Here is a 15,161-nt window from a genome sequence, read left to right as displayed (position 1 = left end):
TCCCTGTAAAGTAATGAGGGAAGTCAGAAGCAAAGATTGCCCCAACTTTAGGAGAACGCAAACTATACCACTGAGAATGACCTTATTTTCAGGCAAGGACTTTAGCCCTCACAGGCTGAGAATCAAAGTAAATGGATTTACCATTTGGAATTGAAGGGACACTGGAATATAGTTTGGAAGCAATTTCAACACACCTGTGTTCATATCTAGATGTGTATCCACATGCACTCACAGATATTTTCAATTTTGAGGCCTGGCCCAAGGCATCACAGAGTGATCAGCTCTAAACTTTAGATTATCGTGCAGAAATGGTGGACTAAGCTATGAGACATGACTACTTTGGTCCCTTGGAATTCTTAGTGAAGCTCAGGAAACTGGTGACTGAGTTGTAACAGAGCCCAAAACCAAGAGATCATCATCTTGTCCTTTGCCCTTTGACATCTTTATCCTGTCAAAGTTCTGCTAAATGAGTGGACAACTCAAATTTATCTATAGAGTATTTTTAACGAATGGAAAGCTATCTTGTTACTATAGGCAATTTAAGATTATCAGACCAGAAGGTAGGTGTCCCAGGGTGCTTTTAAGAATGTTAGGTTGTTTTTCGAAATCAAAACAAAATTCAAGCTAGAGTGAGAATACTTTTCAAAAAACAGTAGTATCAAGTACACTTGAAAAACTTATTTTACTTTTATAGGTCTTTCAAGCTACACAAAAATTCCCAAACCTATTTAAAGTGCACAGGATCTCTGCCTGGGAACCTCAAAATATGTTATAACACATTTAAGCTTCCCAGTTTTATTGTGAGAAACTGAAGCCTTATTTCAGGCAGGCAGGGAAATACTGAGAGATCTGGACACACTTGCACAGCTGTGTTGAAATTGCATCTTAACCAGCAGATAAACATTCTGAGCTCCTCATTCAGAGACACAGTTGTGCACCTTGGACATTTCCCAACAGCACGTAGAGGGAACCTGTCTCCTAGCACACAATCTGTGCCTCAGTTTCCATGGAAACTCAGCTTCCTCAGTTTTCTTAAGAAATCAAGGCAAGGAGTGAATGAAGATATTATGCCTCTGGTTGAGATGCCTGAAGAAACCTAGACAATAAGGTGCAAATGTGCACGTAATTCATCTTTATCTACACAGAGCTCAAGAAGCCAAGAGTACCGACTGGAGCCTTCCCTTGAGCGACCTTAACATCAGTAAGTTAAAAGCAGACACAAATGACCCCAAATCAAAACAAATAAATCATCAGCAGGAATTCAGCAGTGAGAATATGACTGCCTCTCATTCTCCAGTGAAATGTATTTTAGTGGAGTTTGAATGTTTGCTTTACACTAATGGTTATGCTGTTGCCTTATGGTTTGGGCAGTAATGGAAGAAAAGTGTATTAATAAATGCACGGTGAGTGTACAACATAGTGTTGACAATAATATCCTGCCACTGAAGCTTTCCAAAAAGAGGTATTTTATTATGGAAAAGACTTGCAAGGGAATATGCATAAAATACAGTTTTGGGTAGGAGGATAAATAGTATTAATCTCAAACTATTACACAAACAGTCAAACATGACATGATTTCTGAATGCAGAAAGGGATCTTAGCTAAGCAAGAAACAGGATGTTTTGATTATTATCGCTAAAACTTCTGCAGCCTGCTTGAAAAGACTGTTACTGAGTATCAGTTATATTTAATTTTCTTTCCTTAATATTCTTCTACCTAAAAAGTACAAATTGCATACTATCTAAACTATCTAATTCAAATCTCTGAGCAAAAAGGATAAGTGGTAAAACTGCAGATTTGCCTGCTGTAGAAGATCCAGGATGCTCCCCAACATTTACTGAGTAATGGGGAGAGGAAGACCAAGAGCTGCACAGCTACCAACTTCATGCTGCACAGGAGTGAAGCTGCTGTTTAAACTGGTGTGCAGCACTGGACCAAATATTACAATATTACTTTTTATATGTTGAATATGCTATATAAACAAAATTATACTTCATTCCCCTCACGATTCAATGCATAAACAGAAAACAAAACCCCAGAAGTATTTAAAATAAACCTTTCTAATTTTAAAGTATGATAAAAAAATCAGTATATTTGAAAATCTTAACATTACTACAGTATTTTACATGAGCAATAAAAAAGTATTATTAATCCATCTTGTATATTAATAACTTTAAATAGTTTAATTTTATATAGTCAATGAGGAAATATTTGTAACTCTTCAAACCATATTTTAGGAATATAGTACAATGGCAGGTACTCTCTTTAATATTTCTAATTACACTCATGAAATAAGTATTAGTATCTTTCAAATTTTCCATTTGAATGAAAAGTTCTGATATATTAGCATGATCTACATAGCTACAGAAATCTATTGCACTCATGAATGGGGTGGGAATGCTAAAACTGCAGCTAAGTCCATCAAAAATGAACGATTTGTGTGCCAGACAGCCCAATGGGCTAGGCATACTGTTTGTTGGTATCCTTGGAAAGGCTTTGTGAGTTTTGCCAATAGTTATTGCAGGACACCTTATTTTTATATTTATTTTCAGTGTAACCTCCGCCCATCTGCCAGCAAACACCTGGGGATGCAAGTTGCAGTGTAGCACAGCTCATCTGTACCCACCATTTAGTAAGGTACACAGAGACAGAACATTAACTTCTCCGTAGTATCATGAAATTCTAGAATTATAGAATATTCTGAGTTTGAAGGAACCCATAGGAATCATTGAGTCTAACTCCTTGCTCTTTGCAGGACCATTTGCATATGGGAATCCATTATTTGAAATAGGGGGTGTGCAGCAGGGTTAGGCCATACAAATACACAACAGTAAACAGCAATAAGCTATAAAAGAAACGTTCACTATTTCAACACCAGGATCCATTGCAAGACAGTCTGTGACATCCTTCACTGGAAGGCTGTTGCCTGGTTCCCTCCTTACTCATACTACTCTCTTTCTCAACTGCACTTTGCTAGAAAATTTTCCATTTTTTTTTTTATCCTAACTTTTTCTTCTATGCATCACATTTCCCAGTAAGAGTAACCTAGGAAAGCCCTGTGAACTCAGATCAGGGCTTTCCCCCTTCTCCTTCCTCAGCCAAGTACCTATTTCAACCACCAGTTTTAAGCTTCTGTCAATCAGGAGCTCACACCCATTTACCTGGTAATTTTACTCTCATTGCTAGAGATTTTTCTAGCCCACAGTTACATGAAAACACAAATGATTCAGAATGCAACAGACCTTTCTCATTTAAAGGTGCTCTTATGGCTCAAGGGAAGGCAACTTATTATTAGAGAAGTCACCACTAATATTTGTTTATTATAACATCACCCAAGGGTCATTTGTGTCTCCTTCCTAGAGGAAACCATAGCACCCCTGAGGTATGCTAGTCTCTGAACAATAACACTGTTGATGAAATTCACTGACACCTTCCTCATGGCATCACTGCAGGATGTCTGATGCCCTTGCATCATACTCTTTTCAGGATTCAGGTCTTAATTAACACTTTGAGTCATATTAGCCCCATAGATAAAACCCTCTATGCAGTCATTAGTAACACTTCCATTCAACTCCACACCTGATTTCAGAGAAAATGTGACCCATCAGATTTAAGAATGCTGAAACTTCAGATAAATAATTCAGCCTCATTACATAAAGTTTATAAACTGACAGCATAAAGGTAGTCCTTGAAAAAAGCAGAAAGAGAAATATATGTGGAAGATGAAGATGTCCTCTTAGCAGAATCAATAGATCAGGTGCAGGAGATAATGAGTGTCTCCTGTGTATAAAAAAATGTACAGGAAGGTTTAAAATCAGAAGTCATTGAAAGTTCTGGTATACATCTGGGATAACTGCAAAGAGAAAAGTCAGTATAAATATCTGAGCTGCTAGGAGTTACTGGACCAAAGGACCATCGTTCTCCTCATTTCGTCATCTTTTCCCTCAGGAAACCGAATCATATTGCCCTTTTCAAAACGTGACCACGTGCTTGCCTGAAGTAAAGTAGCACCTTTCTTCCACATTCACAGAAAAACTGTTCTGGAATATTTCTTAAAGTAAGCATGAGATACTTCTTTAATTTCCTTAAAATTTTAAGATCACACTACCACACACACAATAAAAAAAAAGCCCTACATCAATCTTAAGTCTTGAGAAAAGACAAGCTTTTGTTGTGATAACTTAAAAAAGCCAAACTTACATTGGTTGAAGGAAAAATTTGGGAAAATTAGGTATTCTCAAAGGTCTGCAAATGATTTACGATATTTTGCAACAGTAGTACAAAGTCCACAGGATGCCACATAAACACAAGTCCACTGAAGGAAAACAGGAAATCAAGAAGAATATCAGACCTATTTTCCAGTAATTTGAATGAATTAGAGAAGCTTTGGCCCAGATTAACACTGATGCAACGTTGTGTATCAGGTAAACAAGGCAACTGGAAGAATGAACCCTTGCTAAAATCAAAGGCAGGACAGTGGGTACCTCTTCTGGTACCTATGCAGAGACAACAGATTGTGCAAAATTTCATTGCCTACAGGAAGGTGAGTCCTCAGGGCAGCAGCAGCAGTTTCACTCGCACTGATTCTTCAGCTGCATGAAACTGTTCTGATGAAAGGACTGTTCGGGTGGGACTCATCTCCCCCACCTTTACACATTTACAATATAGGCATTTAGATTTGAGGCTTTTCCAGCTGAGAAAGAGAGAAGAAAGTTCTTCTCGGCTATAGTTCATCCCATTTTCAAGTCTTACTCAGAAAATGTCAGGTCAGTCCTGACTGAAGAGTGTCTGTTTTATTCCACTGAACAAAAAGAGTTTAGGACAACCAGCTGAGTAGATGTCTACAGTTAGGTGAATTAATCCTTCTTTCTTCTCTCTTTCACTTTAAATGACATATCCAAACTCATCTGCAAGCCAATGTGGATATGTAATTGCCCAAGAAAATCCAGTCAGCTTTTACATCCTTTAAACCTATTTCTAACAGCTTCATTCGGAACGAAGTATGTTTACTAATTCATCCAGATCCCTCCATGCGTGTTTGGTCAGTATCTTCTGAAAAGCACTTTAAATTCTTACACTGGTGAGTGTGGTGTGAGTAGGAACCATAAAAAGCAATTACCCAGGCCTGGTGTTTTACAGGATAGAAGAGAAAGGGACTGCTGGCAAAAGCTCTTTAAAGAAACAGATACTTCTTAATCTAAGCATAAAGAATTTTGAGGTCACAATGAAGCATGGCCTTCACACAAAATATGAATGAAATACAGGTTAAATTAGCAAATCAGAAAAAAAAACAAACAACCTTGTTTCTTGTTTCCCCAAGCTCATTGCTGACTATAGAGTACAGTGATCTTCAAGTTATAAACATTCATGTGCGTCACCTAGAGGAATATTTTCCAATCTATTTATAACTTGATTTCTTACTTGGCCGTGGTTTCTATCTGTCGGTCAATATTATAAACATCTGCCCTATGCCAACAAACTAGTTCATTTTTACCATGAAGTCAGGAGCCATCTTTCTACATGTCATGTCTAATACACATCACACTGACACTGCTTCTAAGTGTATAGGCAGTAAAAATAACAATGAAAGCATGTTTCAATAGTAAATAAAGATATTTTAAAATACTAAATAGAAAACTTAACCCATTAGTACTCACCACCAAGGCTTTAGACCTGTTACTTAGAAGTTTTTCAATGTCTCTGGCTGCAATTTCCACTAGCTGACGAGGGTTGTTTGCTTGCACAGTATACAATGCTGTGTTTTTCAAATAAATCTGCAAAAGAAAAAAATGGAAATAAATCAAATGACACATTCAAAATAAGCCAAGTGACTTGACAGAAGAGGCATCAAGATGTCGTCTGTTCCTACTGGAGATCCATAAAGAGTACTGCTAGGAAAATCTAAATGGGCCCTGTGAAAGAAGTACTTCACCTTTTTGTCTAAGAGGTAGAAGCTGACGCTAAAAATCATTTAATAAATCTTTAAAATTGACCAGTTTGTCAGTTAACCAACTGCAAAATAATCAAGGAATCTGATTCCCACAGAGTGCTAAGAAAGCAGTAAAATGAAGATCCTTTAAAATGACTGAATTTCAAATAAAATAGTTATTGCTGAATTGAATTCTTCCTTGGTAGCTGAAAAACAAACATACCAATTGAATTAATTAATATAAGTTATGCTAATTTAATCAGTTTAGTCCCCTATCTATTTATTCATATGACAGTATTAGTATTCACAAGGAAAGAGAAGGAGGAACAAGTAAGAGAAAAAAAAAGGGAAAAGCAGAAATACAAAAGGGGAAATGGGGAAAAAAGATGAGGGGGAAGAGAGGAAATACAAATGTTTCTCCTCTGTCATGAATAAAGGTTATCTCTAAGGAGCCATTAACTGTTTCCAAAGCAGAACATGTATATGAAAGAGATAATTTTATTTGTTAATCAAAGACACTACAGTGAAAAGCATGTAACCATAAGAAGGAAGAAACAAAAAAAATGCAAAAAATCCATTTGTCTATATCTGTCCTACTAGAACTCGATAAAGAAAAAATACATTATCTGGAAGGGAAAAAAAAAGAAAAAAACAGAAAGAAAAAAGTGGATACCTTATAGCTAGATGGGCAAATGGGTAAAACTAATTTATGCAGCCAACAGATGGCCTGAGTTTACTCAAGTACTTTGCCTCTGTAGCACTGCCTGGTGGGGGCTGTGCTGTCTCCCAGGGAGTGATTCCAGGCACAGGCAGGAACGGGTCCAGCACTAATGCCCTGGCTGCCATCCAGCACGAGAGCCGAAAAACTGCAGAGCAGACTGAGCCTACCAGCCCCGCCAGCTTTCTCGGGCTAAGGCTTAAAGAAACCCTCCACAGTATGTCTCTGGTGCTTGTGGCTGATAAGTACCACAGTAACTTTTCTGACAACTACAGTTATAGATGCAAATTTTTATCAGGCATGTCCCATAAGCTGCCACAGCTTTTCAGCGCTTGCGAATATTACAAAATTTCTGTTGGGTCTGAGTTTGTTGTTTATTGTCCTTCAGAAGTACAGTCATTCCTTCCTACCAGGAACTGAGCAAGTGGAATAGGCTTTATTCCTCACATAGTAATAACTATTTTAAAAAATCAGTGCACCATGAGCAGAAAACTACTACAAGAAGTGACAGATCCTAATCAACTCAGATCACAGTTTGGATACTTTTGAGGTGCTTGCTTTTCAAAATAGCCACACAAAACGTTCACCTCTGGTTAAACCCAAAAATCTCTTTTTGAGGGGCTTGTGGGTTTTTTTGGGTTTGTTTTATTTTTAGGGGTTGGGGGGTTGGTTTTTGGGATTTTTTAGGACATATCTTAATAGTAAAACTGTCCTACAAGACAATTATCAATCAAAGAAATTTGGAAATAAAGACATTTTATTCTACAATTGAAAGCCATTCCCTCTCATCCTGTAACTACATGTCCTTGTAAAAAGTTCCTTTCCAACTCTCTTGTAGCCATTTTTAGGTACAGGAAGGTCACCATAATCTCTCCCCAAAATCCTCCAGGATGAACAATCTGAACTGTCTGAGTCTGTCCTCATAGGAGAAATGTTCCATCTCTCTAATCATCTCTAATCAGAATCATCTGCTGGATTCACTCGAACAGCTCTTGTCCTTCTTGTGCTGTGCTCAATGTAAAGTTACAGCAAGCCATTCTGGTAAGGGATTGAGAACCTGGATGGAAAATATGCACTTTTATCCCTGTATCTAATTTGCTCTTCCAGCGATGCATGATCCCATAAACCCCAATTTGAAAGCACTCCCATCTTTCACATACCTAATTCCTATAGGGAAGTTATTCCCATATCCCCAAGCTTGAATGGTTTGAAAGCTGCAGACTGTCAAACTGTTGGACAGTAGGACATTTGTAGGGAAAAAGTAAACACTTTTATATTTCTTCTCCAGCACCAGCTAACAGAAAAATTCAAAAGCCTGAATCACATAACAAAGAGATCATCACCAAGAGATAGGAACAGCCTTAAAACCTTTATAACAGATATTGTGGGTCCTACCACCAAGAAAACCTGACTTCGAGGCTGGCTTCACAACTTGTGAAGTGATTTCAAAAAATAAAATTCAGAACAACTCCCACCCAAAATAAAATCCTTTGAGATTTGCACAAGATTCCACATAGATCTGAGTCAGTTATTATTGTTCTCCCCTTTTTTGTTTTACCCCATGGCAGGGCTCGGAGCACCAATCCACCCTGCTTCTACTGCCAGAGGAAGATTTATCCTGCAAGCTCCTAAACAAACAGCATCAGAAATTACTTGGAACATCACACACTTCTTTATTTTCCTGAAGTGTGAGACCTGTCTCGACTACCAAGGAACAGTCTAATATTCATTAATTATTTAGGAGGTGTGTAATAATTTATTTGTTGCCTACTACCCTTTTCTTGAATTCACCGTAGCACTGCAGCAGGTCAGCACAAGACTAGAGAGAGAAATGATACACACTTCAGTATTTGGCATCCTGGGACAAACTTTTCCTTCTCCAAGCCTCCCACCTAGCAGTCTAACAAAATGAGCAAATGCTCATCACAAATAGCCATAAAGGGTGTTATTGGCAAAGGTGTGCTCATTTGTCTCACAAAATACAATTTGGCAGGCTCTGTAGCTTGTTAAAAGGAGCTAATTTGAATACCATTTATTTAATTGCTTTAACTAAATTAATGTAAGTTTCTATTGGTTTTTACATCTAAAATATTTTTAAAATTTTAATCACTAATGTTTTGCTAAAAGATATCTAAATTGCCAGTAAAACCCTGTTACTTGTCACAGAATAAAGCCTCATTGCATGACTAAGCAAAACCTATAAGGTCAAAGCACAAAAATACTTTAATTCTTTTCTTAAGTCAGTAGTCATGCACTTCTTTATTCAGGAAAAACTGTACTAAAATTGCACATAATGAACTGCAAGGTTTTAGGGGAGAGAATGTGACGAGGAGAGTCACATTAAGGTGAAACAACACAACAATAGTTGAATGTGACAAAGATTAGAGAAACTGCCGACTCCACAGCAGAACGTGCCCCTCTCTGTTCAGTTTTCAAGGACATGTTTATAAATCTCTCACAAAGAGATGTTCTCTTTGCTTCCTATAAAGCTCACCAGGGCAAGTCAAACACCTCTGCACAAATTGAGAGAGAATGAAAGATGTTATTACATGGCTCTTGCTATATTGCGGCAGGCATTGGGGCTGGCCCTAGCACTGAAAATTTATTTAAATGGCCCTCATGCTTTATCACACCCAGAAAAAAAATATTTTCAACTGCAGTAGAACTTCTTTGCCTTTTTGTGTGTTTGTTTGCTCTGAACATGTCATTCTCCCAGTTTAGAAAACAACAGAGCCTTTCCTTCAGGCAGTGGTAACTTGGCTGAGAGCCCAAACATAGGACATGAACATGCCAATCTCATTTCCATCACCGAATACTTCCATGGACATAGAAACCATACCAGCCAATGTCTTCAGAAGTTCAAACCCAGAATTCCAAAAGTTAACCAAAATCACTGTAATTTTTCTAGCTTTGTAAAAGAGAAATAAAATAGCTCAACCATTCTAGTAATACTGATCTGTACAAGGTAAATCTGTGGATGCTTTTATTATTTCAATACTCCTTTCAAGACCACTTAGCTCAGCTAGGCTGAGACATCTCTGTCAACAATCAATGCCTTATCACCAAATGCTTTACTGTCAGTCTAGACCAGCTGGAGACTACAATGATGGCAAAACCTACTGCTCAAAGACAGTGTTGAGCTTGCAGTAAAATCAACCAAAATTTTGTGGTGGATTTTTCCTCCATCTTTTCTGAAAGCAACCACACCAAACTACTAAGAGTACCTGTGAAATCTTGACCTAGGTTTTACAAGCATGTCTACTAAAATAATAAACCTATTTAATAAGTTTTACAAATCTTTCTGAACAGATTAAAACTTAAATAAAGGCTGAGTAAAGAATTCTCTTTCTTCCCACTCCTCACTTTTGGAAAGGGCCTCCCATTGCCAATTCCCCCTGGTCCTTCCAGTCTCTTGCTTTCTATCACTTTGTGGCACTACCAGGCCTCAGTGACCAAGATCAGACTCACCAGGAACCTCTGCCTGTACCCTGGGCCATCAGCTCAATTTCAGCCCAGTCTTCAGCAGAAAAAAAATGTTCATTTATTCCTGAAGTTTTGGGTAATGTTAAAATGAATAAATAAATAAATAAATAAATTTTAGCTTTATTAATAATATTCAATCTTTTAAAGATTCAAAGTTTATGTTTTAATAACTTTGTTTACCTGACAAAATATCAACTAACAACAAACATATATTTAGCAATTTTAGTTTTTGTTTTTACCAGTGCCATGAAGATACATCATGATCTCATTTCTGAAAGAAAAGCAGAGAGGAGAGGTCATGTGACAGACATCCAAACATATGATGAGATTTTGGGAGCAAGAAATGTCAGAAAAAAGAAATAACCATTTTCTAATTTTATATTATATTTATTATATATATTATGTTATGTTATGTTATGTTATGTTATACTGTATTATATAGTATTATATTATATAGTAATATTGCTAACTTTTTATTACTGTAGATGTTCTCCTTTAACTGAAATTTTAGTAGCCAAAAACAATATGATCTACCCAGCATAAGAAAATCCTATCCTCTTACCAGTTTATTGTATCTCCAAAGTTATACCAATACTTTCTATTTCTAATACATGCCAGACAATTTTCCTTTCTCACAAGACGCTTCTTTTCTTTGAATCAGTCACAATTCACTGTGAAACACATTGAGAAATGTTCATTCCCAAGAAGCATTCTGTGTGTTCAAAGAAATCAGTCTGAGTATTTTATATGTCTTACTCTCTGCTCCATATAGTGTATAAATAAGATTACAGCTGCTCCCTAGCAACTCACAGATGCCTTCATTCCTGAAATTCATGGCAACAACACAAAGGAGGAAACCACCCCAATAGTTAACTGTAGCTGCTGCTTTTCAGAGTCACTTGCCTGATCACTGACTGCTCTAAAGGTCTGGGATGACAAGTGACAGGGCAGCTGATGTGCTGAAAACCATGACTTATCATGGTAGTGACATGCACGTTAGGGAAAAAAAAAATTATCAGAGCAAGTTCATTCTTAAGTAAAACACTCAGACTGAATTCTGCAAGATGCTGGGAACACTTATGCCTCAGTTAACATCAGAGGATAAGCAGTGCCAGAGTCAATGGGCTCACTCAGGTGCCTACTCAAAGGGAAGCATATAATCAGGCACACTTTGTAGGAATCATCAGCCCCTTTTGACTGTTGATAATTAATAGAGTAGTCCAGAGGACTTTCAAATTAAGAAGCAATTTTTGTAATTGCCACTTCGTATTTAAACCTTGATAAAAAAGGAGTTCAGCTTTCTACTTCTGCTACTTTACATGAATAGCAGATTTTACATCCCCCTTTGTTAAGAAAAATGTATTTTAAGGTATTCAATTTTACTTCCTAATGATAAAAATACGGTATTAAATAAGTGGATGACATCATTTATGAGCTTCATAGCAGTTTTAACTCAGGCTTTTAGCTGAGACTAAGAACTCAAAATTCCCAATTCCTGAGTACAAGTGGATCTTTCCTGTAACAGAGGAACAATTGGAAGAAAATGTTTACATTTATTCTGCAATTCTGGTATATTTGGAGATGGGCACTTAGGTAATTTCTCAAACTCACTTATTCATAGGAAATCTTGGCATGACTTAACTGTTCTTAACACAATTTATCATCTACCAACTCTCTCCCCAAAAGTAATTTTAAATCTCAGAGAACTCAAATGGGTTTTTTTTGCATTTTACTAAGCACAGGACTTGGAAAATTATTACCTCTAATGTCTGGGGTTCTGTTGGGTTTAGTGCATGAATTTTTTTTAAAGAAAATCATTCATTTTATTCTGAGCTTCTACAAAAAAAAAATCTGAATATAAGTACCAACAGAACAGAATTTATTATTGTTAAAGCCAACAGAATATTACAAATTAATCAAGAAGAGTGTCTTGATCAAAGATTATCCAGATCATCAAATAGTAATTAAAACTATGATAATGTTAGGCCATCTCTTCCCTTGAGCTTGAGCAAGCCTTGTTAATGCAGCCACCTATTCTTAGTGACTTCCAGCTGCTTTTGTTTGCTGGAAGAACGCTTCAAAATGTCAGTTTATTGCTAAGGGAGTAGAGAGAGAGTGGCATCTGCAAACAGTAAATGAGGCTCCCTGTATTTTGACAATCTCTTAATTTCCATTTGGACTACAAAGAAAACTTGCAGATATGTATTCACATTTCCCAGTTCGACATTGGTCAACGTGTAAACTCAATAGAATTCTGTTTGGAGAATTCTACTTTTAATGCCTGCAGCTTTGGTATTTGGTTGCAAGCACAATATAGCAGTGGCAGAGGTATACCTCAGATGGGGCATACATTGTTAAAAAAGCTGTTAATAACCTTGGGAGTCCCTAAACAGGCTAACCCATCTCACACATTATTATAATTCTGGTAAATGGACTGTGACTCCACAATAAATTTCCAAAGTGACCATGTTTCACTGTACCAACCCCTTCATAATTCCATTCTAAAAGTAATTATGACCCCCTTTCCCTTCACCACACCCCTCTCAGAGACAGCAGACTGGTGCCCTCGCCTTAGGAATGAAAAGACAAGTGTGAATAGTGTGTCTATTTATGCTTAGAAAGAATGCAAGTGCTTCAGAGGCTGGCTTAATATACTCTCACTCAGCCAAACTTTCTGTTATCTATTTTATTGCACATTACTATGGTAATTTAAAAAATTAAATAGAGTTTCTCCCTTTTTTCATTTTTTTTTCCTATTTTTCCTTAGAAACACAACATAAAAAAACCTGCACTTTAGCGAGAAACTTCAGTTGCAGACAACCAGAATGACCCATAAATATGGCCTGAACTAATGGGAGTTTAAACCAATGTAAAATTGGTGACCCAATAACAGTGGATCAACAACTTCAAAACAGTTGACTTGTTTAAATTTTCATTTCAAGATTATATAAAAATGTAGTTTTGTTTTATATGGGTAAAACGTCTTCTCTGCTTTATGTTTTTAAAAAAGTTGCATAGTATTTTGTATCATTGAGGACAACAAAAAGAAGCAAAAGGAGAAATGAAAGAATATAACACACTTCTGATTTTTGAAGTCAGTCATAGGGAACCTCACTGAGTGGTACAACTTGAACTAATAGAAAATTTTCTTTATTTCTTTATTTTCCAAATTTAAACACTTGCCTTTCTTTCTTGGAGCACTGGAGATTACATCCAGGACATATAGTAAACAGCTTCATAGTTACACCAGTTGTGTCTACAAGTGTTGTGGTATCAGTTACATTTTCCATTTTCAGGGGTGAAGGATGGACTGCACCATATATTGTTATTTTATATGTCATAAGTATTTTGAAATCCAGGGCCAAAATACTGACAAACTCCTCAGAACCTATGGCAATCACAACATTTCAATCAAAAATTTCATTTTCAAATGAACTTCAAACTTACAAAGTCCACAGCCAGGACTTCCAGAGAAATGTCCACCAAATACATTTGGGTTGTTATCCTTAAAATCAACTATCTTTAAAAAAAATCCAGTTCTTGCATTTCTTCTTAATACTTTTCTTAATCATAAAACTCTCCATTACTTCAACCTTAACAAGGGTGAGTGTAGCATAATTTGGAATGTCTCCATATATCCCCTCCGTCCATCTGCTAGCTCATCAGAGAATAGCATGAGATACAAAATTATCTGCCTTTGGCTAAAGCATATACAAATCTAATCCAGCTTGATACATAGTAGTTTAAATAAATAAATACATTAATGCATAAAATAATAAATAATATAGCTGATAAAAATAAATAGAAGTTTCAACTCCATGTATCTGTTTAACATTTTCAAAAACTAATTTCAAATTTTCATAAAGCCTTTGCTAATTCATTAAATTTACTTTATGACTCTAAAGAAAGAACAATAAATATCGTGCCAATCATTGAGAAAAATAGTAAGAAAGAAATTGTTTACTGCTAAGTTACCTGCCACATCACCTTCTTAAGCAGGAATTGCAGGCTCCTATGATAATAGGGAAGATCATCCAGATCTGAGTCTTACATGAATTTTAAGCAAGCTGTTAAAGTCTCCCCTTGCACAGACCTCTACACAGATAATGAAAGAACAATGTCACTGTATGACAGCTCTATAGGTTTAAGCCAGTGGTGTGTTTGTAGGGCTTCTAGAACAGAGCTTCTAAGATTAGTTTAGCTAAAATCTGTAGAATCCTACAGAAAGTTACAATTCCTTCTGGCAGAAGGAAGGTTTCCTGAACATCCTTGCTCCAGGGTAGTTCAAATCAGAGACCAGTCTCTCTTACAAGTCACTCATCTCAGTTGAGCTCTCGAGACTGATCCAAGACCTGGAAAGCTGAACGCGTGGCCTGGGAAGCTGCTGCCAGTGTGAGTGCTTGAGCAGACTCACACCATCTGTGCTTTAGGCACACAGACCTCACACTGAGCAAGGGATGAAATGTGCTCCTGCAGAATCTCGGCTGGGCTCTTCACTAAGGAAGGTCTAATTATTATAAAACAGCATTCAAAAGACAAAATAAATAAAAGTGTTCTAACAATTGCTGCTGGACTCATTTTGTGAATGAAGCTCATCACCACATCTCATACACCCATACCTAGCTGGCTCTCTTTTTATTTTGTAGGAAGAAACAGTATTTTTGTCTCAGTAGGAATATGTAAAGGCTAAGTCAACCTCTATGGATTCACTCTATAGCTCCTGGAACTGTAATAACAGCATGCCCTATGAACACCATGCATGGATTGTTTTTGCAGAGATGTATCAAAAAAAGAAGCAGATTTGGAGAGCAGAGTTCTTTGGAAGTGCCTCTATCTGCTGTTTCATTCTATTATGCCGTTGCCTGAAAAGGTTTCACTGCACAAGATGGCATTTTTTTGCTGTAACAGCTATAGTGAAGCTCCAGTGTGTTTGTCACATCAAAGCTCTTTACACAGACCCACATTTTTTAATTCAGTGTTTCTGTAAAAGAGGATTCTCTTCAATCAGTTTGGAACAGACAAGCTTGTGCA

The 15,161-nt window shown here is 36.9% G+C and overlaps 1 protein-coding gene across 2 annotated transcripts in view; it reads right to left on the bottom strand.

The window, feature by feature from the left end:
* LOC131591742 (voltage-dependent calcium channel subunit alpha-2/delta-1-like) overlaps positions 1–15,161 on the bottom strand; it is a 362,151-nt gene that overhangs the window by 287,741 nt on the left and 59,249 nt on the right. For both annotated transcript variants that reach the window (XM_058862758.1, XM_058862760.1), the window contains exon 3: positions 5,658–5,774. In XM_058862758.1, coding sequence (XP_058718741.1) covers positions 5,658–5,774 — 117 coding nt within the window. The remainder of the gene's footprint in view (positions 1–5,657; positions 5,775–15,161) is intronic.

Source organism: Poecile atricapillus, chromosome W (genome assembly GCF_030490865.1).
Source record: "Poecile atricapillus isolate bPoeAtr1 chromosome W, bPoeAtr1.hap1, whole genome shotgun sequence".
NCBI classification, from domain to species: Eukaryota; Metazoa; Chordata; class Aves; order Passeriformes; family Paridae; genus Poecile; species Poecile atricapillus.
The sequence above is the reverse complement of the archived record's forward strand: the minus strand, read 5'-3'. Positions and strand labels throughout refer to the sequence as shown.